The 27,922-nt window shown below is 34.1% G+C and overlaps 2 protein-coding genes across 2 annotated transcripts in view; both read left to right on the forward strand.

The window, feature by feature from the left end:
- The window catches only part of LOC126741200 (stress-activated map kinase-interacting protein 1), a 50,635-nt gene that overhangs the window by 12,998 nt on the left and 9,715 nt on the right, over positions 1-27,922 (forward strand). The window contains exons 2-6 of the mRNA XM_050447555.1: positions 1,034-1,150; positions 20,176-20,382; positions 20,447-20,830; positions 26,571-26,710; positions 26,765-26,885. Coding sequence (XP_050303512.1) covers positions 1,034-1,150; positions 20,176-20,382; positions 20,447-20,830; positions 26,571-26,710; positions 26,765-26,885 — 969 coding nt within the window. The remainder of the gene's footprint in view (positions 1-1,033; positions 1,151-20,175; positions 20,383-20,446; positions 20,831-26,570; positions 26,711-26,764; positions 26,886-27,922) is intronic.
- On the forward strand, positions 8,818-10,531 carry LOC126741201 (SCAN domain-containing protein 3-like). The gene is made up of 2 exons (XM_050447556.1): positions 8,818-10,131; positions 10,188-10,531. Exons 1-2 carry the CDS (start codon positions 8,967-8,969, stop codon positions 10,445-10,447), a joined length of 1,425 nt encoding a protein of 474 aa, XP_050303513.1. The 5' UTR covers positions 8,818-8,966; the 3' UTR covers positions 10,448-10,531.

A 27,922-nucleotide genomic window follows, 5' to 3' on the forward strand; every position in this document is an offset into this window, starting at 1 on the left:
TTAGACTAAAAAGAGAATCGGTCCCTTACACTTCTTATAGGATTGTGCATGTATATGAAGTAGTATATATATAGGGTGTCCCAAATTCCAGCCTCACCATTGTGAATTACTTCATATCATATATCATAAACATAATAATACACGTTTGACAGTAGACTCTAAGGGTGGCGATTTAACAAATATTGTACGTTTATTCGAAAATTTGAAATGCAGCCTCACCATTGTAATGTAACTTAATGTGTGAATGTAACTTTCAATCTAGTTAACTTATTGTTTTTAATTAATTAAAGAAACCATTGTTTTTGAACTCGTAAAGTAGAAGCGAATATGAAACGTGTAATAAAATGCACGTGTATTAAAAACCTTGTGTTTTACTAAGAATGGCTCTTGGCTATAAGACAAAAATTTTTATTATCAAAGAGGTCATTAGAAATTGCGGGAAATTAGATTCAAATTCGGAAAACCGCCGACTTCTTTATCGCACAAAAAAATGGTATTTTTACAAAAATTCTACCTAGTTAAGCAGTATTATAATTTAGGTAATATGCTAAAATGATGTTTGAATAAAAGTTTATTTTTATTTAAATCTAATTAACTCCGAATTGGATAAATAAAACCAATCGTTTAGAAGAGCGTGAATTACTTTATATCATATTTCTTAAACATAATAATACACGTTTGACAGTAGACTCTAAGGGTGGCGATTTAACAAATGTTGTACGTTTATTCGAAAATTTGAAATGCAGCCGAGAGCCAGTTTTAGTGGGACACTTTAGCATACACTTAAGCATTACACTTTAGCATTTCTTGTGAATTTCAGATAATCTTCGAGTGAATCCTGCATATTGAATGTGTAATATCACAAAGTGTTAAGGAAAAACATAAAAATTCGCAGATTTTAATTTATTCATATCTTAAAATTTTCTTACATTTTTTTACATTACTAAGTAAGGGAGGAAAAGAAAATCGCATATATTTAAAATAAAATAGATAAAAGTGTGAAATCACACGAATTTAATTATTTACTTTTTAGGCATGTGTGAAGTTGTTATGGTAGGTGAAGGAAAGCACCTGCAAGAAAACATATTTATGAAAGAAAGTTTCAGAGACTCAGAACAAAGTGGCGAAGAAGATGATGATGAGGATGCAGGTAAATAATCTTAATTAACATTTTACTTTTAATTATTAACAAAACTTATTAACAAAAGATAAACCGTTCAAATAAAACTAAGGTAATAAGATGAGGTAAAATACGAAAGTCACAAATTAAAATGCATACTAAAAAATAAAAGATTGTGATCATAGTTAATCGCTAGACATAAAACTTCAGTTAAAAGGATAAACAACATTTATCAACTCAAATTCATTTATTGGTCTTTTGATTACATAAAGTAATATAAGGTCGTCGATTTAAGAATAATACTAGAATTAAGATTAAGTTAAAAAGTTTAAAATTAAAATAGTTAGAGCTTAGTAAAATAAAAATAAAAAGTATAAGACACACTATTTAACACTAACTACACCAACAGACTTATCAAACTAGGTATACAGATCGTGTTATCGTGAGCTACGTATTACCCAAAACAATAGCAACACCGTTTGGTTGCGGCTGTCAGGCGGCGGAATTTTTCGTTTTTATTTTTTGAACCGGGAGTCAGCAGACCTTACTTTGCTGTGTTACTGCACGTTGCATTAATAATTTTGAGCGTGATTTTCGTGTTTTTTTTACTATGGCTCTTTATACCCCTTCCGAAAGAGTTCAACTAATTAAATGGTTTTATGGAGGCAATTCGGCAGTACAATGTAGAGATTTGTTTTCAGTGACATTTGAGAATAGACCGATTTCTTGTGCAAAAACGGTTTTAAATGTGGTTACAAATTTTGAGACATCTTTTTGTCTTCAAGATTGTAAAAAATGCTACACAATCTTCAAGAACCACCTGTTGAAGTGGTCTAGGATATAGAACGGCGGGAAGAAATGGTTTGCAGTACCCTAGAACTTGATTCGACACGGTCCACTAGAAGTGTTGTTCGTATCTGGAAATAATATGGGTACAAATGTTTCAAGTATTCAAAAACTCAGGAAATATTTCCTGAAGACCAGTGGCGAAGAATGGAATTTTGTGAAACCATGATGGAAAAGGCAAATGAAAACAAATGTTTTTTAAAAAATATTTTGTTTTCTAATGAATCTTCTTTTCCACTACATGGCAAACATAATCCTTCCATTGTGCGTTATTGGTCTCAGGAAAACGAGCACAGAAGTTTTCAGTTTTGTACCCAGTATCCTCTGAATGTTTGTGCAGGTGTTTTGGGCGACAATGTTATAGGGCCATTTTTTATTGATGGTACTTTAAACGCCCAAAAGTACCTTGAGTTGCTGCAAAATCAAGTTCTTCCTGCCATTCAAATCCTACCTGATGTAGATCTGGGATCGGTTTATTTTCAGCAAGATGGCTGTCCTGCTCAGAACGCGGCTAGGGTAAAAGAATTTTTAACAAATACTTTTCCTAACCGCCTTATTAGTGGGGCTGGCGATATTAAATGGCCTCCTAGATCTCCAGATTTGTCTCCAAATGACTTGGGGTTACCTTAAGCAGACCATTTACAAGCATGAATTTAGTAGGCTAACAAATTTAGAGGAGTTGCGAAATAAAATTGTCGAAGGTGCCAATTCCATTTTACCTGAAACTCTTTTGGAGGTGCGAAATAGCTTTTACGATAGGTTAAGTTTTTGTTTAGCGAAAGAAGGCGGTTTATTTGTGCCTTTTATTTAAAAAATTATATGTTGTTAAGTTTGTTTATTATAGTTTTATTTCTGATTTTTTATTATATTTTTATCAGAGTTGATATTTTACTTTTTATTAGAATAATGCTTAAATTTTCATTATGCAAAACACAGCATATTAAACATTTTAAGATTACAATTCTATGCGGGTTTTACACATTGTCATGTCTGTAAAACCCGCATTAGAATAAATATTTAAAAAATGCCTGGATTTTCGCGTAATATTTTGGGACATTTTGTCGCCAAACGACGCATCTCCCGCGAAAGTCAGATGTTTACTAATCCCGTCCTCGCGCCGGCCCGAGGCATTTATGCAAAATTTCTCTTTCATTATTGCAACATTTCGCCTCTATGCGGTTCCCTATAAGTAACGAACGAAAACACGATATGTATATTTAAAAAAACCTGGTAGCAATACGGACAGTTAAACAGATTAAGCTTATCTGAATGAGTTATGTATTCACCCACTGAATAAAAAGGGTGCTGAACAAAAAACCTCCTTGATACTGGCTTGAACTGCCTGTACCATTCTATATAATTTCATCGGGTAATGTATTGTATATTTTGACACACATATAATAGACACTCATTTCATACATGGTTGTCTTATGTCTAGGCACTGCAAAATCGAATTTATGACTTGTCTTATTACTGTTAATATTTACGTCACAATTTTTTTGAAAGAGATGTTCATGTTGGGTGGCAAAACAGCATACTTTATACAAGTAAAGAGAGTATATATTGTCATAATTCCTAATTTTTTAAACAATAGAGCACAATGCTCGCGAAAAGCGGATCCACACATTGTTAGTACAATTCTTTTTTTAATAACAAATATTCCTTTTATTGACCCTGCATGAAATCCCCAAAACATTATGCCATAGGCTATACGTGAATGTACATATGCATAATAAAACTGAATTATTGATTCCCTATTGAAAATTTTTTTAAAGTTGTAAATAGCGAAGTTTGCCGACGCAATTTTTTTACATATTTCATTAACATGCCTTTTCCAATCTAAATTTTTGTGTAAAGTTAGACCCAAAAACTTAGTTTCGTCCGATTCATTTACAATAATTCCATCAATGTTTAGGAGCATATCATTATCAATTATTTTCAAAGTCTGCCTTTTGTTTTAAAAATGAATGAGTTTTGTTTTGCTTGAATTAAGGACTAACTGATTTTGCTCACACCACTTTTGCATCTGTAAGGCTGTAGAGTTTGCAAGATCTAAGGCTATTTGACAGTTCTTGTTCTTGGGACATTACGCATGATTTATCATCGGCAAACTGGGATAGTACTGTATATGGTTCGCCAATGTCATCATTTAAGCTGTTGCAAAACACAATAAAGAAAAGTGGGGATAAAAGTGAGCCCTGTGGAGCACCGGTATCTACGGCTATAAAACGCGATTGGAATGTATAATTAACAATACCGTTTTTATCACCCTTAATTTCAACTGACTGAGGCTGTGGCTCAGAAATGACTTAATCCACTTAATTTCTTTGCCCTTTATTCCCGCAGAAATCAGAACTTTGATAAGACGGTTATTATCGATCATCATTGAACGCGTTGCTTAAGTCAAAATATATTCCCAAGGTTGTCAAACCTGCGTCCAAGGACTCAGTCAGTGCATCTATATGACTAAACAGTCGACTTATTATTTAGGAAACCATGTTGAGTTGGGCTATAAAATGAGGGTTTACTTAAGAAGAAATATTAAAGAAGTCTATCATGGAATGCTCTTTCAAAGATCTTGGAAAATACCGATGGAACAGCTACTGGTCTATAATTACTTATATTATTTCTATCTCCTTTTTTATATATGCGCACAACTCTAGTTCTTTTAGTATAGATGGAAAGATTCCTTCTTGGAAAGACTAATTAATATACAGATTGGTAAACAAATTGCGGGAGCGACTTTCTTTAAAATGTTGCATGGTATCTCATCAATTCCTGCTGATTTCTTGGAACAAGTCTTATTATTTATATTGTAAACTTCATACACATCTACTGGTTCTATGACAAAATTTTGTTTGTTTTTAGTGAAAGGGGTTTGTACAGGGTTTTGAATTTTTTCTGGTGTAGGAAGATCACAAAAGTGTCCATTAAACAACTCACATAGCTCATTAGCGTCAATGATTTGTTGGCCACTTATGTTTATTTCCAGGCAGGATGATTTACTAGCTTTACCACTTTCTTTTTTTAAATATTCCATACACATTTGCTTTTATTTTCAGAATTTTTGATTTGAGAGTCATAAAAAAATTTCTAATTATTTTGGATTTGTGCCTTATACCAACACCACCGAAATAAAGATCTTTATTTCGGTGGTGTTGGTTTTACGCGCGTATTTTTCGGTACGTACGTACTAGTCCCATCCCCAAAATATCCAGGGTAAGTGACTTTACTTACTAAGTTTCCCTCTCTTGTTTACGTTTACGAGTCAGTAGGTGAGAGTTTTAGATTAACGGTTGCATTCGAATATTTTGATACATGAGTCAGTGAAACCTATGACTTAAGGGTTTTTACTTAAATCCCTCGGGATATTCATATTTCGACGGAGTTAACCCAGTTTGTCAAAGAATTAGTCTTTGCTGCAATATGATTTTATAGACAAATAAGCCATTTAATATATAGTTCCAAAGTATCGATATCGAAAAACATCTAAACTGGGAGATCAAAAACTTGTGTAACGCAGAATAATCAATATTGGTGAACACCAATTGCTGACAACTTGGTAGATTTAACGTCGCATCACCAATAAACCTGTTTAATATCAACCGTCTTCAAAACTTCAATAAAATATTTTTAACTAATTAAACCGTCTTGATTTATTATTTTACCTTCGTAGCGTTTTCATAAACTATTTAACGATTGTTAGCTTGCCAAATACAAATTGTAAATAAACACTCATTGTGCGATTAAGTCATTTCCTGCATGTCCCAGATATAGTGTTGAAAAATATTTTAAAAGGCATTTTTATTTTTATTTAGCCCTTCCACAGAAAAAAGACAACTCGCTGGTTATTATAAAATTAAATTTTAATGAGGGTGTAGCAGTTATTTGAGAGTGTCTTTTTGGCAATTGGATACAAATAAGGTTTTTAAAAAAAGATAAAAAAAAATATCTGTATTATAAAAAAATTCTGTTGGACCTCTCACAAAACGGAAAACTATTTACTATTTATGACTTCGAATTAGATCATGAGTCCAAAATATTTGCACCTGAATTCAAACCTAATCTAAATTTGTGCCCCATTACTGAAGTAGACTTTACTCTAATCCTTCAGTAATTGCAGTTTATTTTTATTTTCACCAAAAAACATCCCCCCTGTGCTGGAAATGTAATTTTAGATAAGACATGATTTAATTTTTGAATTGGGTTTGTAGAATCAACTTAACTATCAATTGAAACTATTTCAGTTATTCTTTGACAGTCTCGAGATGATTTTTCTTTTCTTGAAATTATGTTTTTCAATTTGTACATCATCTGATATTTCTGTCCCTTCAGATACATTATGAATATCATCCATATCTTTAAAAAAATCTGCAAGTATATTCTCTCCTAAATCTAAATTAGGTATAATGGGGCCGTGTGGATTTTAATTCCACATTTTTTTTTTTAATTATACATAAATATTTACAAAAACGACAAAAACGATTTAATACACCGTCTTTAAATAAACGAATTGACGGCTCAACATAATTTTAAGATTAATCGAATACTGTTAGGAGAGTTTCCTAAGCTTCAGCTATTTGTTGTTAACACTTTTTCGTTATTAAAACACCTTATTTAGGTTAAAAACCAAACTTATATTTAGCGATAAACAAGGCACCTCTTCACAAATCATTTCTTGCTCGAGAGAGAGGGATGACAAGTGACATATCAATTTTTTAGCATTTCATGATTCGAGCGCCACGTAGTGGCGGGTTTTAAAAGTAATAAAAATGGATGTTGCCACACTGACTTAAATTAAATATGACTATAATTATTTTGTCAAAACACAACACAAGTTACTACCATATACCCCCCACCTTGAAAGGGTTCAGCTTTCAACACAATAAAATTTGACAAAGCTGGCTAAAACTAAGAAAATAGTCTTTACATTCATGAAACAAATCTTAAAGCTAATTAACATTATTACGGTAAGTAAAATGCATACTAATCAGTAATGTCAATAGGTAAGGGACAAATCTTAGAGATAGGTCTCTTCAGTATGCCATGAGATGTTTTAACGGACACTACTCGGCACTGTTTATCAGATCCTAAATGTATTTCACTTACACGGCCCATTCTCCAATTAAGAGGAGGGAGATTGTCCTCGCGAAGTATCACCATCTCACCCACTTGAATGTTTCTTTGAGGATATTTCCACCTAAATCGTTGTTGGAGAAGGATAACATACTCCTTTGACCAACGCACCCAAAAATGTTGATGAAACCTTGAGAGACGATTGTCGAACTTTTCTTTAACATCAAGATCGGGCAAAGCTGTCAATCGTCTACCAATTAAAAAATGAGCTGGTGTTAATTACATCATAATCGCTTGGATCACTAGTAAGTGGGATCAATGGGCGCGAATTTAACGTGGCTTTAATCTGGGTTAGCAGCGTATAGAGATTCTCAAAAGTTAATGAAGCATTTCCCATAACACGCTTTATATGGAATTTGCAAGCCTTTAGTCCCGCTTCCCATAGTCCACCAAAGTTAGGAGCGCGAGAGGGAATAAACTTCCAACTAATCCCTTCATTTTCAAAAGTTCCTGCCAATCCTTTGCTATGCCTCTGCAAAAATTTACTAAGCTCCTTTAACTCTGAATTGTCACCAAATTTGTACCATTGTCAGACCATATTAATGAAGGTTTGCCTCGCTGGGATATGAAACGTCTCAAGGTAGAAATAAATGAATGATTCAGAGGTTAGCTCTGATACTAACACCAAATGCACCGCACGAGTAGAAAAGCATATGAATAGGCACACATAGCATTTTGAAATCTTGGCTCCCGGCCCACTCTTAGATTTTATATGAAGAGGACCAGCATAGTCAACTCCAGTAATATGGAATGGAGGAGTAGGAGAGATGCGCTCTTTAGCTAGGTCACCCATTAATTGCCCAATTGATTTAGGTCTTGCTTTAAAGCAATTTAAACATTTGTGAACTGTCTGCCTTGCTAAATTTCGTCCACCAATTGGCCAATAATGTTCACGAATTGAAGCAAGTAAGTGAAGGGGACCAGCATGTAATAATAACTTATGCTCAAAAGAAAACAACAATTTGGTAAAATGATGTCTGGATAACAAAACAGCAGGATGTTTTTTGGCATAATCCAGATCCGATAATTCCAATCTACCACCCACCCTTAAAACTCCCTTCACATCAATAAATGGGTTAAGAGTACTTAAAGGGTCTTTGCGACATTGCTGCTTTTGCAAAAGTAATGAGTATGTATGTTAGGATCAAACACCGATTTTGGCTAATGGTCGAAAAATACGGCCAAAACGCGTTCTGGCCACTAACCTATTACCAAAGTCCGAAAAATCGCGTTTCGGCCTTTTATTATAGACCAGAATGCGTTTTGAATATTTTGAAATTGCCAGAACGCGTCGAGCATATAAACAAACAGCCCAGAAAGCGATTTTGTAAGTGTCTCAACTTGTCATTCGTAATCGATGTAGGTTTCATATTTCGTTCTGTGGCAACGCTTGGAGCGTCATTTTAGTTTAGTGTTTAATTCGAGCGCGTGTAAAAATTTCGCTAGAGCGAAAATGTGTGCTAGTGCCATGGAAGATCTTAAGTTACGTTTCAGTGATGATTTGCAACAATTAATTTGTGATAGCAATGATCTTAGCAATATTTTTACAAGAGAAAGATACTATGAAATACTTTCAGAGGTAAAGGAAGCAAAGTCTTGTAAAAGTAACGGTGACCCAATTTCTTCAAAACAAAGGCGACGATTGAAAAGGTACGATATTTTAAAAATTGGTGAAACTAAAAAGCTGATAGAGAAGAGGGCGGATGAGACTGCTGAGCTGCGTTATTTCGGCACGACTGATGAATTATTTGATATCATTCATTCTGCTCATGTAGGAGCAGGGCATAAGAGATTACGAGGTTTGTTTTTTGGAGTTTTTCCAACCGACATAAAATCTAATTATATTCTTTTATTTATTGTAGTGATGGACTCAGAATTAAAGAGGAAATATTGTAATATAACACGGCAAATAATTGAGGTTTATTTATTACTTTGCAAAGAGTGTCAATTAAAAAAGAAAGTGCAACGAAAAGGTTTAGTGGTTAAACCAATTTTAACAAATGAAATGAATTCGCGCTGTCAAGTAGACTTAATTGACATGCAAAGTGAACCAGACCAAGATTTTCGTTTCATTCTCAATTATCAGGATCATTTAACAAAATTCACCGTGCTAAGAGCACTAAAAACAAAGACAGCTGAAGAAGTGGCCTATCATTTATTAGATATTTTCTGTTTGTTCGGCGCCCCTATGATTTTACAAAGCGACAATGGCAGAGAATTTGAAAACCGCATCGTAGAAAATCTTGCTGAAATGTGGCCCGGATTGAAGTTGGTCCATGGAAAACCTCGTCATTCGCAAAGCCAAGGGTCCGTAGAGAGATCGAATCAAGATGTAAGGGACATGTTGGTTACATGGTTGGCTGACCAAAACACAACGAAATGGTCTGAAGGACTGCGGTTTATGCAAAGCAATAAAAATCGTTCTCTGCATACAGGATTAACTAAAAGTCCTTATGAAGCTATGTTCGGCACGCCTCAAAAGATCGGTCTTAAAGATTCGTCACTTCCTAAGGAACTGCTATCGAACATTAAAACAGAAGAGGAACTACAAAAGTTGTGCAATCAAGAAAATTCAGACGAACGAGAAGATGGACATTTGCGTCTAGTTGACGACGATAATTTGATAAACAGAAGGGATACTGAAGATAAACAACAACAACAACAAGAGAAAAATGTCTGTACAATATGCGAAAAAGAAATGTCAGATTCCCTTAGATGTTCAGTTTGTTGCTTATCTATTCATATCATCTGCGGAAAAGCCAAGAAAGGAAATGGAGGGGGTGAACAAAGCATTATATGTAATCGATGTTTACGAAATGAAAATATTAGTAATGTACGGGTCGAGGCTAAAGGTGGACTGGAAAAGCAGGCCGAGAAAATGATCGCTCTCTCGAATTCAAAGTTACCACCTATTGATGTAGGAAAAACCGTTATTATACGAGTACCTGATGTGGACAGAGGTAGACTTGCCCCGAGAAACGTGTTAGCTGTTGTACTCAGTATAAATGACTCTGGACTTTATCAGCTTGGTAGGTAATAAATAAATAAAATAAGCTATTTAATATAATGTTTTATCAATTTTCAGGAACGAAAGATGGAACTTTGCAATCGCTGTATAGCCGTAATGAGTTTACCTTAGCCGACTCCGACTTTATTGATATTTCAACAGTCCCGTCAACGTCTGTATCTCTTCGAACTGCTTCTGGCTTAGCATCTGGATCGAAACAAGGCTTTATACAGTGCAATTGCAAACGATATTGCATCGACAGAAAATGTGCGTGTAGGGCCAAGAAAGTAGTGTGTAACAGTAAATGTCACCGCAACAGTTCATGTAAAAATAAGTAAGCCCTTAAGGTTCCAAAAGTTTTACGTATTTTGATTTTCTCTGTTTCTTTTAGAGTTGATTTTGTTACTTTTAACATTTGAATGTTATACTTACATAAACAATAAATATATTTTTCCATATTACACTGGCCTTTGAACGATTTTTTTATGTGTTCGACGCGTATTGTAAGCACAACTACGCTTTAAACCAGAAAAACTAAAAAATCTTTTCATTGGAAAATATTCAGGAATGACCTGGCAAGTGTGAATGTTTTTCTTTAATTCAGGCAAAACTTCAATTTCGATAATTGATTTGGGCCATTCTGAGCAATCATTAATCAGCCAATGAGGACCATTTCACCACATTTCATTAATAATCAATGTGAGGATAAAATCCCCTGGATAGTATATCCGCAGGATTGTCCCTTGATGAGACATGATGCCAATTATGAATTGAAGTCAATGATTGTATTTGGGATACACGATTTCCAACGAATGTTTGTAGATTATGAGGTGACTGAGAAATCCAGCCTAAGACGACTGATGAATCAGTCCATAGATATGTTTTATCAATAATTACATTTACTGATCTTTTGAAAGTGCTGACCAATTGCGCAAGAACCAATGCACCACTTAATTCCAGTCGAGGAAGTGTTATCACTTTCAGAGGAGCTACCTTAGCCTTAGCGAATACTAGGGAAATTTGCGTTTGACCACTTTTGCTTGAGCTCTTAATATAGAGACAAGCACCATAAGCTTCAACAGAACTGTCACAGAACCCATGTAATTCCACAACATCAGAATCAGAATAAAGCATTTTTTGCGGGATCTTCAAGTTATTTAGGACTACCAATTCTTATTTTAATTTATGCCAAAGACTATAAATATTTGAGGGCAAAGATTCATCCCAACCAATCTTTGTACTCCACAATTTTTGCAAAATCATCTTTGCAATAATTATGCATCGGCAAAGTAATCCTAACGGATCATATATTTTGGCATTAGATGAAAGGATTGTCCTTTTGCTATAATTTTCATTATCAATTAAGGAAATATGATACATAAGATTCACTCATCACTAAAATGTATGTCACGAGTATTAAGAACACTGTTCGAGACATCTCCAACGATTTGACTAATAACTTCAGGTGAATTGGATACCCATTTCTTAAGACAAAAACAGTCAGTTAACAATATTTTAGATACCTGAGAACTTAGATCAAAAGCTTCTGCAACAGTATCTGCCCCAAAGAGCAAATCGTCTACAAAAAAACTATGTAAAATTACATTACAAGCCTCGGGATACTCATTTTCAAACTCTAGACCCAGATGTTTAAGGCACCTTATGGCCAAAAAAGAGACGGAAGTGGTTCCATAAGTGAGAGTATTGAGAGAATAAACCTTTAGCTTTTCATCTGAACTAACTCGCCAGTAAATTTTTTGCAGGTTCCTTTGGTTTTCATCAACATAATACCAAGCGATACATTTTTGCAACATCGGCGCAAACGACTATATTATGTTTTCTAAACCTTAATAATATTTCCAACAAATCATCCTGTATGTTTGGACCAGTATACTGAATATCATTAAGAGATATTCCATTATCTGTGGAAGGAGATGAACCATTAAAAACGACACGCAAACGAGTTTTAGAACTATTTTCGTTTAGTACTCCATGATGAGGCAAAAAGTAAGAAATATACAGTTCTTTCATTTGCGGATTTTTATTCAATCTTCTTTCCAATGAAAAAAATTGCCTTTTAGCGGAGAAACTTGAATTTCCCAATACAGATGGAGATTGTTTAAAGGGAATTTGAACGACAAATCGGCCGTCCTTGTTTCTTTTCATTGTTTGAACAAACATAACCTCACATTATTTTTCATCATTTGAAAGTATAGGCTTTAAAGAATTTGGGGGTTCCTCAATTGACCAAAATTTCTCCAGTTGATTCTGAATATCCAAATTTATATTTAACCCATAATGAATTGAAGATTGCGTTATTTGACCAACAGTACAAGGACCTGATATAATCCTACCAAACCGTATTTTCTGCATAATAGGTTGAGTATCACCTAAGCTGTGCCTTAAAGAATCATGCTTTCCATCTGTTTTAAAGGAGGCACTTGTAATTCCTTTGTTTAAGAAGGGTGATTGCAATAAACCAGATAATTACAGGCCTATATCTCTTTTACCAATTGTGTCCAAGATTTTAGAGAGGTGTCTAGCTGAACAGATTGTGGACTTCTTTGAAAAAAACAACTTATTTAGCAAATGTCAATTTGGTTTTCGTAAAGACAAAAGTACAGTTCTGGGCGTCTTGGATTTGGTTTCAGATATTCTTGAAGGTTTTCAAAATTTTCAATATGACACAGTTCTTTGCTGCGACCTGAGTAAAGCTTTTGATTGCGTCGACCATGGGATCCTTCTTGGAAAGCTCAAAGCCTATAATTTTAGTCCATCAAGCGTTCAACTTATGAAATCTTACCTTGAGGGCAGGGGTCAGTCTGTGAGTTTTGCTGGGGTGGCGTCGGCAATAGGCGATATTACAATGGGTGTGCCTCAGGGGTCAATTCTGGGACCCATTCTTTTTTTAATATATATCAATGATCTTCCACTAATTAGTGAATATGCAAAATTTACCCTCTTTGCCGATGACACCACAGTATCCTTTCGGGCTGACACTCTGGGTGCTTCCCTGGAGGGATCCCTGGTGGCGCGGGAAGGAGTTGAAAGCTGGTTCTGCAGCAATCGGCTTCTCATGAACTCAGATAAGACACTTAAAATCATTTTCTCTATGAGGGAACTTGGGCAGGTGGAGTCTGCTGACACAGCTAAATTCCTAGGAGTCACACTAGACCAACGTTTACATTGGGGTCATCACATCAACCAACTGACTTTAAAGCTAAACAAAGCTGCCTATCTAATAAGAGGGCTCAGTGATAGGGTCTTAGCAGCAGTTCTGAGAACTGCATACTTTGGTGTTTTCCATTCACACTTGTCATATAGTATTCTAGCCTGGGGACATGCATCTGATACCAAACGTGTGTTCGGTATACAGAGAAGGGTGATAAGGGTACTAGCTGGTCTTGCATATAGGGAGGACTGCAAGGCAGCCTTTAAACAACTTGGCATTCTCACCCTGCCCTCAGTGTACATTTTGGAAAACCTTCTGTATGTTAAATGTAATACTCAGTCTTTTACTACTCACCAAGATATACATGGCTATAATACTCGCCATAGAACTGACTTTGTACCCCCTTACTGCCGTCTGGAAAGGTGTCGGGATGGACCGAGCTTTTGGGGAATAAAATTATTTAATGCTCTTCCCTCTGAAATAAAATACTTACCTCTAAACAGTTTTAAAACAAAAATCAAAAAAATTTTATTAGTGAATGCTTTTTATTCATTAGAGGAGTTTTTTAACCACATATTTTAAGGTGATTTTACTGTGTTTTTATAACATCATTTATTGTTTTAGTTATAGTCGAATTTTAATTTAATGTTCTTAGTGTTAGTACTGTTAAGTAGTCTGTTTTGACTTTACCTATGTATTTTTTGACTTGTGTAAAATGTATATTACTAGCATCAATAAAAATTATGATTATGATTATGATTAAGCTAAACTGACCAATGCACAAAAGTTGATAAAATAAATCAACTCCCAATAGAAGATCAATATTACTAGACGGAGCAAAACCGGGATCTGCTAACTTTAAATGTCTTGGAATCTGCAATTGAGACACATCCAAGGTTTTACCAGGAAGATGACCAACAATTCTAGGTACTACTAGACAAGAGATATTTTTACTAAAGTTATTATGAAGAGATTGTACCACTATATTATATTTATATCTTATGCAAGAAGCCAACTGGTTTATACCAATAATTGAGATATTGATTTCTTGCTTACAAATATTCAATTTATTACAAAGATCTTCAGTTATAAGATTTCATTGCGAACCTGAGTCAAGCAAAGCTCTAGCAGTTATAGATTGACCATGTGAATCAAGTACCTGAATTAATGCAGTAGATAGTAACATGTCTTGCTGACCAACACAAAAAGAAGACATGTTTACACTCACATCACTATTATCAATAGCATTTTGAGATACATTTGAATCTTGACTTAAGTTAACTTGCTTTTCTTTAAAAGGTTTTCTATCATAATAAAGTAAAGTATGATGGTTAGCAGAACATTTTCTACAATTTCCAGATCAATAATCTTTGCTTATATGATTGGGTTTTAAATTAGTCAGGCAAAGTCTAAGGTGCTTTGCCTTTGTATATCTATCATAAACTGATAGTTTAAGAAATTCAGAGCAATTCATTATAGAATGCTGATTTTTACAAATTAAACAACTTAAAGTGACATTAAGAAAAGAATTAAAATGCTTACTTTTATTCTCTGAACGATTAACCAACCTGCTTTTCTTTGACTGGCCTCCAAGCGTCTCCAACAATTCAGCTTTAGTTTTCAAGAATAAATTGAACTCAACCAATGTAGGCAACTTGTCCTTTGGTTTCTGCTCTTGCCACTCTCTAGCAGTAATAGCATCTAACTTCGCACACATAAAGAAGATAATGACCAAATCCCAACTATCAACTGGTATGTCAAGAGCCCTTAGTGATCGAAGTTCTCTAACGATACCATCTAATAGTACTCGTACTTCTCCAGCTGATTCCTTAGTCATAGCTGGAAGACCAAAAAGCGATTTAAGGTAATTATTTACCAAAATGGATTTATTGTCATATCTTTGACACAATAAATCCCAAGCGATAGAATAATTAGTAGAACTAATGTCAAGATTTTGTAGCACATCCTTTGCGCTACCTTCCAAAGATCCTCTCAAGAAATGAAAGTTTTCAATCTCTGAAATGTTGCTATTATCATGAACCAATGATCTAAATGTGTCTTTGAACTCAAGCCATTTTTCGAAACTACCAGAAAATGTGGGTAAGGGAATAGATGGGAGTTTAGGGCCTGACTGAACTCTCATTTGAGAGAAATCACCATTCAATACATTATTACTGCCCCGTTGAGAAGCAATATCACTATTAGTACTGCCATCTCTGGAACTGTTATAATATTTTTTAAGCAATTGATTTGCAGTGGCAAGCAAACTGTAGTAGGAATTTTCAAATTCTTCCCTTTCCAAAAGTTATTCATTAAAGTTTTCATGGTGTAATTCTATTGAAGTTTGATAAGAATCAAATTCAGCAAATATATCTGGGAGTTTGTCCACCCTGCTTTCCAATTCGCTAATTTTTAAGCCCTCTACATCATCCGAAGGCAAAGCAAAGATTGAAGACAAGAATTTATTGCAAATACCACGCCTCTTAACGTTCACTTTGAGTTCAGCTTCATCAACCATGTTTTCAATAGTTATTTAATCAGTAAAAATATTAAAATAAACCAATACAGTATACATTTTTGTTTAATCAACAAATATATACAAATATTTACGCCAATGTAAACCAATAGATATTTATTTTTAATGCCAATACCAATAACCAATACCAAAAAAATGTTCATCCGTTAGTTTAAACAGATGATGTGTATTTTATTTGTGCACAAACTGAAAGTGTTGCCTCTCATAAAAAGTAGTAATAAACACTGTTTCAATTCAGATACACTGCCAAACCAATTTGATATCAATAGCCAATGATAGAAATTAATATAGTAATAAACCAAACCACGTTATTATTATGTACTAAAAAAGGATACCAACTTACCAGCAATTATTTGATTATTTTTAATCAAACAAAAAAAAAGAAAGCTTTACCAACTTGCAACCAATAATCAATTAATAGTTAACCATCATGAGATCTAATCAATCGAAAACCTTCCATCCATTATCCAAAAAATCCAGTTCCACGTTTGTTTTCGCCAAATTTGAACACTTCACCAATTTGGACTTTTGCCGCTGATTGACCGGTGTGATACGGGCTTTTGAAAGCGCGGTCCCCGCGATGCAACTACGACGATGATGATGCAATTTTTAGACGCCACCGGCTTCTAATTTCCGGGTCTAATTTTCCAATACAATTTTATCAGCTTACCTCCGAGTACGAAGGACCATTTTATGTTAGGAGAGTTTCCTAAGCTTCAGCTATTTGTTGTTAACACTTTTTCGTTATTAAAACACCTTATTTAGGCTAAAAACCAAACTTATATTTAGCGATAAACAAGGCACCTCTTCACAAATCATTTCTTGCTCGAGAGAGAGGGATGACAAGTAAGTGATATATCAATTTTAGCATTTCATGATTCGAGCGCCACGTAGTGGCGGGTTTTAAAAGTAATAAATTTGGATGTTGCCACACTGACTTAAATTAAATATGACTATAATTATTTTATCAAAACACAACACAAGTTACTAACAAATACCTTACTTACCTCTATGAAGATTAATCGTAATTTTCCGAGCTTCTTCCGAGCATCTTCCGATATGATTACGTTTGTAGTTTCATATGATTCATATCCAACGATACGCATTAAAAGCAAAACGATTTTTTGTTGACCCTGCTGCCGAGTGCTCGATAATCCGCTTGGAATTCTAAGTCAATCAATTTTTTGAACAAAATTGCCAATTATGGGTAGACCCGGGAAGGAGGAGAGAGGTAATCATTTCGGAAGATAAGCTCAAAAAATTGCGATTAATCTTCATACAGGTAACTAAGGTATTCGATTAATCTTAAAATTTTCCTTCGCTTATCTTCCGATATGATTAGTTGTAGATGTTGAAAGCTTCCAAAGGCAATTTTGATAGTAAATTATTACCGGTGGAAAAACGTCCCTGATATTAAATATACTTTTATATATGTACATATATATAATACTCTTATATGCCTGGGTGACACAACTATAGTTCAATTAAATATTCCTCATTTAGAGTGAGAACAATGAATTGACTAACAATACGAAATAATGACACTATAAATAGTAGTAATCTAGTACTTATGGCAACTAATACTGTAAACGATATAAGTTTTAAATAACTACTTATTTATTAATTAGGGTATGAGCGACTGACTAAACTATAAATAATATGGATTAATAACAATATAGTAGTACTAGTACTACTGGTAAAGGACTAACATTAAAGCCAATTTTATGGCTGTTCACTTATATTAGGTCTGTATTATTATTATCTGACAAATTACAAAACTTATTTATTGATCTGGCATATCCAATCCCGGATTTAAAATGGTATTAGCAAACATTTCGGTAGGTTCGGCTAAAGGCATATTATAAAATTTAAAAAAGAGATATTATGCAATGGGAAAAGAGTTTCCAGATATTTTAGAAGCGGTTCTATGTTTCATGTAGTATTGTACTTTGGTTGGGGTGGATTGGTCTTAAAAATCCCTTTGGTAAAGTTCTTTTAAGGTCGCTTAATAATACTTTTGTCCTCATTGTTTAATGAAAAAATTAGGTTGACTGACTAGTTAGGTTAGCTGACCTATAAGAGTTAATTATAGAATATGAGCTCCCTTTATTTGTTTCTAATATAAAGAATTTTAAATAATTATCTAATGTATATTCAAATACATTTTGATTATGCATTTTACAGTAAGCCCAATATTTCTTATAACAAGCACTGTACTGTTTTAGTGTTCCGTCAGCGATGAGGCTAGCAATATGGGTATTACCGATGGTGTAACATTTCTTTTTATAAATGCATTCCGGATAATTTCCCGGCCACCAGGGAAATTTTCTGTGCTTGTCTGAAAGGAGAAAGTAACAGAATATTATGGGGCTTGAAATAAAGAGGGTCTTCGATTAATAAACTTTAAAACAATAGATACCAAGGTTAACTAGGCCAGTTAGGTATCACAACAATACCACATACTTTCTCTTCCACAACTTTTTCTAAAGTCTTTGTGATCATAGAAAACGAAGGAAAAGCATAGAAGAATTCATTTTTCCATGATACAGTAAAAGAGTCTACCGCTAAGGAATTTGGGTCGGGAAACCAAGAAATATATCTCTCATTTTTTATTCATCATTGTGGCAAAAAAATCTACTCCTGGGTTTCCGAATGTATTTTCTACTTTTTGAAAAGCATTGTTATCTAGTTCATATTCTGTTTCTAGGGATAGGTGTCTTGATTCTATGTCGGCCTCTCTATTTTCTATGGAAGGGATATAAGAAGCAAATACTGTTATCTTTTTACTTTCTCACCACTCCCATAGATGCTGAATTGCCTGTTGATACAGGCTATTGCTGTTTTATTATCAATTCTTAAAAGAATTTTAATATTTTTTTTTGAATTTAGTGAAAGATTGAAGGCCATATATTTCCAGATAATTAATGTTCCTTTCTTTCTCGTTTTTATTCCAAAACCCATGACACTTATGTCATGTGTATTATAGAAGGCGCCCCAGCCACTTTTTGAAGCGTCAGTAAACACCTCTAAGAAAAAATTTTTAGGCTTTATTGTCTGAAATTGACTATTTTGCCACCAGGACACGTTTGATTTAATAGGCCCGCTAACGCACATTAAAGAGTTATAATTAGGGCAGAAATTATAACTCTTTAATGTGCGTTAAACATTGAAATTTATCTTTTTCTAGGTTTTTGATGTGATTTCGACTATATGGAATGGCTGGTGTGGTCGCCAATAAAGTGCAAATTAACCTAGAAAACTCTCGAATTGTTGTCTGCGTTTACATTTTTTGATCACTTTTTTAATAGATGAGACTTTCTTGTTAGGTAGAGAAATTGCCATTTTAATGGTATTATAATTAAAACCTAAAAACTGGACCTCCTGTAATGGTTTTACTTGACTCTTTTCCCAATTAATAACTAACCCTAAATTCTGAAGAGTATTTATTGTAAATTGTGTATTGTTCCCACATTTCTTTTGGTTTTTGTTATTATTAGAATATCGTCGAGATATATTACCATTAGTATACCTATAATACGAAGGTAACTTGCAACTTGTTTTGATAACTTTGGTAAATATAAATGGAGCGATATTAAGACAAAATGGGAGGCAATTAAATTGGTATATCTGTACAATGAACGAAAATCTTAAATATTTTTTGTACTTAGAATTTTGTACTAGAAATATACTCATTTAATATCTTTAAATTTTAGATTTTTAGATAAATCTCATTTATCTAAAATTCAAATCTCATTTATTAGGCATACTTAGTAATTATTTTAGTTTATTTTACCGGAAAAAACTTGCTGAAATAGAGTTATAAAAATAATACTTGATTAAGATAATCAGATTTAGTCGTTATGGCTATCCACAAAAATGGTTTTATTTTTTCATGCGAAAACCGTGCATGGGGCGAACAATTTCTAAGAGACCAGATATACTCTAAAAAGAAATAAAGCATTCAAAAATATTTTTTATTGCAAGAAAAACCAGTGGCGTACCGTTTTCTTTTTAAAAAAATATTCAGTTCAAAGTCCGTATGACCGCTAATCGCAAATATAAAAATTTAAAATTGTATATGGGGAAAACGCTATGGATGCTTAGAAACTGCGTACCAATTTTCAGAGAAATATGTACAGGGGTATCGAATTTATCGAGAAAAGTAAGTTTTTTTCTGTCAACTTTACCACCCTGTAGTGTAAAATGTAAGACGTTTAGGACATATGTTTATAGGAACTTTTTTACTTGATATTATCCAAGGAACACGCATCTGAATTTTATCGTAATAATAAAAAACCTCTGTATATAAATTTAACAATTATCCATCGTCATCAAATCTAATATGCTTATCTTAAAAGGTTCATATGATCTTCAAATAAATGCAGACTACAGCTTAAGCAGGGAAAGATCGATGACAGCTGCTAGACTGGAAAAACTAGAGTACCATTCCAAAAAAGCCGCTAAAATAAAACATGTAAAATGGGAGAGTAAAAGTGATAAAAATACCGACGACACCGCAGCTAAAGACTTGTTTGTTATTAAAAAAAAAGAAGATAAATCAGACGGTTCGTATTATATCAATTTTTTGTCACGTGTTAAATTTTTTTATCTTTTTACTTTTAATTTTAGTCAAAACTCCAAAAAAATCAGCTTTAAGTGCCCTAATGGAGCAATCGACCCATTTACCTCCTAACCCTTACATGGAATTCGCTAAGTTTGACGGTGCCGGGCAAATAAACATCCCTACAAAAAAGTACGGAATATTTTTGACAATGTTACCAGAAGATCAAAGAAACTACCCTCTTAATGTAACCTGTATTGCCACCGCCAAAATACAGGATTTGATTGGGTTGATTTTGTTAAAGTTCAGCACCAACTATGCAGGCGACTATGCAATGAAACCCGTATCAAATTATGGACTTTATATTACAGAAGAAGATGGAGAAGTGGACAGTGACTTTTCGCATTTAGAGCCCAAGGAGTGCGTTGCAAAGTTTGGATTCACTTGCTTAGGTTTGTAAATAATTTTTTGTAGCACTTTAAATTTAGTTCTTTGATACTAATCATTACAATAGGACTTTGATATCTTTGGTTGATTTTGAGGTAAAATTCTTTGTGAATCGAAAGAAGTGTTTACTAGATTTTGAAATAGAAATTATTAAGTAGACTCACTAAGCTGAGCTATTCATTTAAGAAGATTTTCTTGCATTTCGTCGTTAATAGGACGAAGAGGTAATAATCCTAAATTTATAATTTCTCTTAAAGTTTTACAAAAAAACGATTTACATTTATTTTAAAGTTCAGAATTCCACGCGCGACCGAAATCGATCTCTGTTTGGCGTGGCCTCAAAAGTTAGTAAGGCAAATTTGAGACACTTTTTTTGGAACCAAAAATAAAATACTATTTTTAGAGAAAAAACATATATTTATATTAAAGTTTAACGAATATTAACTACAGTAAGAAAATACATTTAAAGGAAACTAAAAAACGTAATGAGGAAAAATTAAGTTTTTAGCAGTGTATCAAATTCGAGACAGCATTTAACTTTTATTCAAAAATACCCTTCCTTCACAGAAAGAACACAACAAACGTGCCAGATTGTAAGTTCTCCACAATCTCCGTGGGCCCATCTAGTACTACACTTTACGGATTTGGATCACTGCTTTCTCTCCCTGTCGATCCTCAGAAAACTTACCCATAAAAAATAGACATTCGGTATCACTGCTGAAAAGGAATTAATAAACTCTATATCACTAGCTGCATTTTTCACTTTTTGACGAACTTGACCATTCTGATTTTTTTAAATTATTTTTCTATGTTTTAGACTGGATGAGTTGGGCTTGTTTACTCTTTTTTTTCATTTGCTACTCTTTTTTTTGCTTGCATCTATTTGTTTCTGGCTTTTTCGATACATTTTCTTCAAGGTCTTTTGTATGGTGTAGAATTGATGACTGCTGCTTTTCCAGCACTAATATTTTTACAATTTGTATTTCTTTTTTCGATTATCGACCGGGGGCAAATATTTTTAGGGGATATAAGTAGATCTGTTAAAGTAGGTCTTTGGCTGGGTGCTATTTCATTATGGATCACTGGAGTTTCTGTTCTTTCTCTTTTTATCCCAAAATCTTCATTTAAAATGTTTATGGCATTGTAATCCTTTGGCGGTACTTGGGCTACTTCATTTTGCTCTGAATCTTAAATCTCTTCGTCATTTTTGTGTTGTCCATCCTTATTCTGCTTCTCCTCATTGTTATCAACAAACCAGTTTTTCAGAAGCCTGTGAAGAAACTTTTATTGTTGCAGCCTTATTGTACGCCTTACAAAAATTGCTATTCATCTGCGTTAACTGTAACCGCGACGAAAGGCGGAAGAAGGCCATAAATAGTGTAATAAACCCATTTCGAACTTGGTCTGGAGGCATTTTCAGTGGCGCACACTATCAATTAAAAAAATATTGGATATTTTACCTTTTTACTTTCTACTACCTGTTTTTTTACCTTTATAACTAAGAATAATAGCGATTGATTTTGTACACCTATATTAATGGACTCAGGAAAATTTTTTCTTAACACGATTTGAAGTAAATTTTTTAATGTTTTTATTTTCATCATAAAACAAAAAAAAAATAAACAAAACACAAGTAAAATTGAACACTACAATCTAACTTAAAAGACTTACATAATAAATAATATGTATATGTATAAATATACATATAGTAATATCATTGTTTCCTACTGAGAATCAGGATCAATGTTTTTTTCTTCTAAATCGTCTAACTCATCAGAGTCATCACTTTCATCATCATCCTTTTTTATAATAAATTTTTCAGGGATGTCCTCCATTATCTGGTCAGTTTTCCTAACACATATTCTCTATATCTATTATGTGTCTGACGTTATTTTTCCAATGATTGGAACTGACAGAATCGATACCCTTATACAACAGTGACCGCCTAAAGCATAAATTCGATAAAAATTGAGACATGATTTTTTGAGAAAACGCTCGAACCCGTCGATTTTTGTTTTAAGTTGCGCATTATTTCACATAAATTTTTGTATACAGAGTGGAACAAAAAAAAGATATGACGTCATCGGTCATTTTTTTAAATGGAATGCTATATTTTTTATTGCATTTATGAAATATAGGCGAAATTCCAAGCAAGTTTCGTATAACACACCTTATCTCAAAACTCAACTGTTTCAGAAATATTTACATTTAAATAACAAGAAAACAAATAAGTACGTCTATTTACAAATTGAGGTAAAATCGAGGATAAAAATAATGTTATAAACACTGCCAATTGTTTCTATTTCCATGGTTGCACTTGTAAAGAATCTTCATTTTCGAATGTCACCGTCAGTTCGAAAATTAATAGTTTTTATCAGAATAAATTATGGCTAATTTAACGGAAACCCAACGAATTGATATTTTGATGATGCCAGGGTACGGGGATCGAGTGCGCATGTAAAAAGAAGTAAGTGAACAGTTTAATGCCAAATACCCAAACCATCCTATTTCTCAGTCAACAGTTAGTAGAATAGAGCACAAATTCATAACTTCAGGTCATGTTAGGGATTTGCCAAGATCAGGTCGTCAAAAATTTCTGAAGAAACAAAATTAAACGTTCTGATCTCCGTCGAACAAGCAACTTCACAAATTTCAGTTGATAATAATATAGCCGGAACGTCAGTAAGACGCATCTTAAAAGCAAATGAATACCACCCTTATAAAATTAGACTAATACATGAATTAAATGAGGTCGATTCTGATCGAAGAAACTTTAACATTGTTACATGCAGATTTTGCCCTAAGCATGTAACATGGGATTTCATATAAATTCGGGCAAAAGTTTATGGTTTTTGGTATCGGCTTGGAAGGGTTGTGTGATTTACAGTTTTTATAAATGGAATTTGGGGTTTGATAGCAATGCAATTTTTTTTTTTTAAGGCTTTTGTGGTTTGATTATTTTTAGGAATGTATTTACCTACCCTATCCTGTCAGCACACCTCTGTGGAGTTAGTCGTATTATGTTTCCTTAGTCCCTATTCGTGTACCTGGTGTTGGGAACTTTCTGACCTTTGGTTTGTTTGTCAAGAGTTTCTATGAGGCCGGTATATCTGGGGTATGGAGGGACTTCTAGAGGGTGCTGTTGTGCCACAGATTGCGCTATGAGTGGAGTAAATAGGACCTTTTAGATGGTGATCCGTTAGTGTAGGAAAACTTACAAATACTTTCTTCTATAGCGGAATCATGTTGGGCAAGGTATCCTAATTGATTTGAAATTGGCCTCCCCAGTTTTGCTTGCTATATTTCCCTTCAATTCTTCAAGTTAAGTTTTAGTAAATAAACGTGCCTTGACATCTGGTTTCTAACCCTACTAGCCGATTGACACTAATGACTATTGACACACTTGTTGTTGTGGAGGTTTGGCAGCGTTGCTGTTTCCCATTAAAGTTTGGTTTCCATTTGGGGGATGACGGAGCGTCATAAATCAGGCAGAGCGACGTAAGAGGAAAGTTGGAATTTCGTAGCCCCGTTGGGAAAATTTTGTTAGTTTTCCATGTTTTTGTATCCGAGCAGTATCATTTTGCTGTGGTATCGCGGAATTTCTATTTTGATAGAGTGAGGCTCCGCGTAGTTTGCACCAAGAGGCAGGGTCAGATCGTGTCGAAGAGAGAGAGTGACAAGTTCACTGCCAGTGTCACCTGTCACTGTCTGGTCAGTTGTCAGTTCCTTGTCCAGCCTGTAGCCATCCTGTTATCAGAAAGAACAGTCGACATTTTGTGGTTTTAAGGAAAATGTCAGTTCATCTTGCCGGTAATTCGGTTGAATGGAAAAATATTCCTCCCAAGTTTTGGGGTTTAATTTGATGAACGTCTAGTGGGAAGTTGTAGCCGAGAGGATTTCGGATTGACCTGATATTTTTGGATTTGGTCGGCTGCTCCCACACTATTTATGGGATTTTGAAATTTTCTAACCACAAAACGAGACTCTAGGCCTCACTCACTAACCTGGGTATGTAGCAACATGTTGGAAATTGCCATAGAATTCATTGTGTGTTTATTTTACTGATTTTTTTTTGTCCTCTATTTTAGAGGCCTCTCCTTTTTCTCATTCTCTCCTCTATTCTTTGGTCTCTTCCTATTCTCTGGTCATCCCAACACTGTTGGCAACCGGCTGAAGTGAGCCTCAACACAGCCTGGACTGAGCATTGTACTGTGGCTCTGTGATTTTGGATTGGAACTTGCCTGAAATCGACTTGCCCATGTGGTCGTTACCCTGGTTGTAGCTGACTGGTTCCAGAGCTGTAGAGTTAAGCCAAAATACACAAGAGATTAGAGGACACGCAAGTTTTTGCACATTTTATTTTATTTTTTTCTTATCGAACGGTTTGATTTAGGGTTGGGGGTTGATTTATTAATTTGAATTTTATGGGTTTATTTTCTTTTATGTAAAACAAAAACGTTAAGGGGTTCTTGCTAAGTCTATTAATATTAACCTGAGGGTTTTCATTTGAGTCGAGCATCGACATAATTGATTTTGACATTGAGCCTGGATCGCCAGGGATCGGCTATTTGCTACAAATAACATATTTAGTCATAATGTTGGTTGTTGGTTAATAGGTTTTATTGCACCAACATACCATTAATAGGCTTTCAAATTCGAACCTTACTATTTAAAAGTTTTATTTAGATTAATGTGACTTGACTAGAGTTTGTAAAAGGTATTTAGGGCCAGTGAGGTATCGTGAATTAGGCTCCAAACATATACTTCTTGTAAACAACACGTGATCACGTTTTGGATTTTCCCCTTGAACAGTAGTTCAGTGCTGATTTGTTTTTTTTCCTTACTAATTCCTCGCCTTAAGCGTAGCCGATCGATAGTACTAGCCGTGACACTGGTTTCGTGGCGTCAAAATTGAAGCCGAGATTTGGTGGCGCACGCCGTACAGTGGGACGACTAATTGGAAATACCGCGGGACCTAATATTTTACATTTTTATTATTGAATTTTTATTCATTTTAAAACTCAAAGCGAGTATCAAAATAGTTTGGTAGTTTAAAATTTTAAATGCGTAATCTTACTATAAACTACAATAATAACTGCAGTAAAATATTATTTCGAATCAACGCAAAATATGTGCCTCAGCGCGGAATTTTTGCCATCGCGATGCGGTCGTCGCCTCGCATGATTTCGGCTTCTGTTGTGAGGTATCGATGGAAGCGGGGATAGGTGTCCAGGCTAGAACTATCGATCGGCTACGCCTTAAGCATACCTCAAGTAACTCTTAATTCTTTAATCAATTTTTTTTATTTACTTAAAATTAAATTTGAATGAATTTAATTTTTTTTTATATAAATGGAAGTGACTATGTAAATTCTTGGATGATTATATCAATCTGGTGGACCTATGGATTGTTATTTGAGTTTTTCCCAAATTATTTTCAGCTTTTAGGATCAAGGTACAAGCATAAATATAGGTCATCATTTTCTTGATTAAGGGGGGCTTATATTACCATCATAATATATCAGGGTTTGGTGTAAAATATATAAATCAAGTGGCGCTCTTATTAAAATTTCTCCCACTACCTTCTCCAGTGTCTAAAAGCTGGCGGCTACCAAATCTCTGAATCTTTTAAAACAAAATTTGCTTGTCTGGACTTAGTAATTTTTTTTGTGGTTGGATGGTAGGTATGACTCTGACAATGAAGTTTAGTTATTATGTCACTAAGCATCTTTTATTATTTTTTAAGGTCTAGTAGAACATACAGAGCCCCCAAAAGTTATTGCACGCTCAGATAGTTATCAAGCTAAAACAGATAACACAGCTTCACCTGACACCAATGAGAAAAAAAGAACAACGTCGTCTTCTAAAGCTGAAGAAACCAAACAGGTTGGTGAGATATCAAAGTACCGCTCACAATGAATAAAAACCTATTACTTTTAGATAAGGCATGACTTGATGATTATGGATGTCCACAATAAAGCCATGGAAGCCCCTTTATATAAATCATACAGGGTATCCATAGCTAATAAACTTTTGTGGTGGAATATAGAAGTACATCTCGGTAAGTTATTTAATTCCTTATACTAGTTTGGACTATTTTTTTGACCTACTTAGTACTGGTTGTTTATTTGTATATTTCAGTAGCTTTTAGCAGTCTGCTGAGCTAAACAAATTTACCCTAACTGAGCGTCTTAACAATTCTCTAATTTTTATTAAAGTTATTTGTTTATGACTTGTAAATTGCGTATTTGGGATAAAATCTGGTTTAGTCGTTCAAAAAAGGTATCCATTTTTTTCAATAATACTGATTTTAAATTCAGGTTAAAATAAAAACTCTAAATCATAAAGTATCATGGTATGGTGACACGTTTCACGTATACAAGTATGGTGACATGTTTCGCCTTAAGGACATCATCAGATCTATAACAGAATTTGGTTGGACTTTAATGCTATGTTAAAATAATAAAAATAGATTGCATTCGTTATTACACAAGACACGGTACTACATGGTAACATTATTAATCTACTATATTGTTAAAAATAAAGTGCGAGCTATATGGCTGTTGATCATTTACACAAGTAAAATTATGGCTTTTTCGTATTTCAAGAGATTTTAAAAGATCAATAGGTTTTTTATCCTTATCACATGAATAATGTTTTCTTATAAAATGGATATTTTTCGGCCAACAAAAGCAGATTTGGAAGCAACTATGTCGGCGTGAAGGTATTTAACAAACTGATGTTTATGTTCTTTCATTCTCTGCGAAACTTTCCGGTCAGACTGACCCACGTAGACTGCTGGGCACTCCAAGCATTTAATTAGGTAAACACAGAAAGATAACAAAGGCGTAATTTTAACTAGATACTTTTTTGAGAAAGCAGAAATGACATTCAACGGCGAAAAGATCCTTGTCAACCGAGTCGAGATATTACTTAAGGAACACACGGGCCTATACGAACTCAGATATAAGGTAAACAGATTTTTCTGTTGACGGAATTATATTGTATAATAATTTGTATCTTTTAACAAACCAGTAATAGATTTTGGGGATGGACTTTATTGGGTACAAATTATTTCTAGTAATGAACGTAATGGTG

Source organism: Anthonomus grandis, chromosome 10, assembly GCF_022605725.1.
Source record: "Anthonomus grandis grandis chromosome 10, icAntGran1.3, whole genome shotgun sequence".
NCBI lineage: Eukaryota > Metazoa > Arthropoda > Insecta > Coleoptera > Curculionidae > Anthonomus > Anthonomus grandis.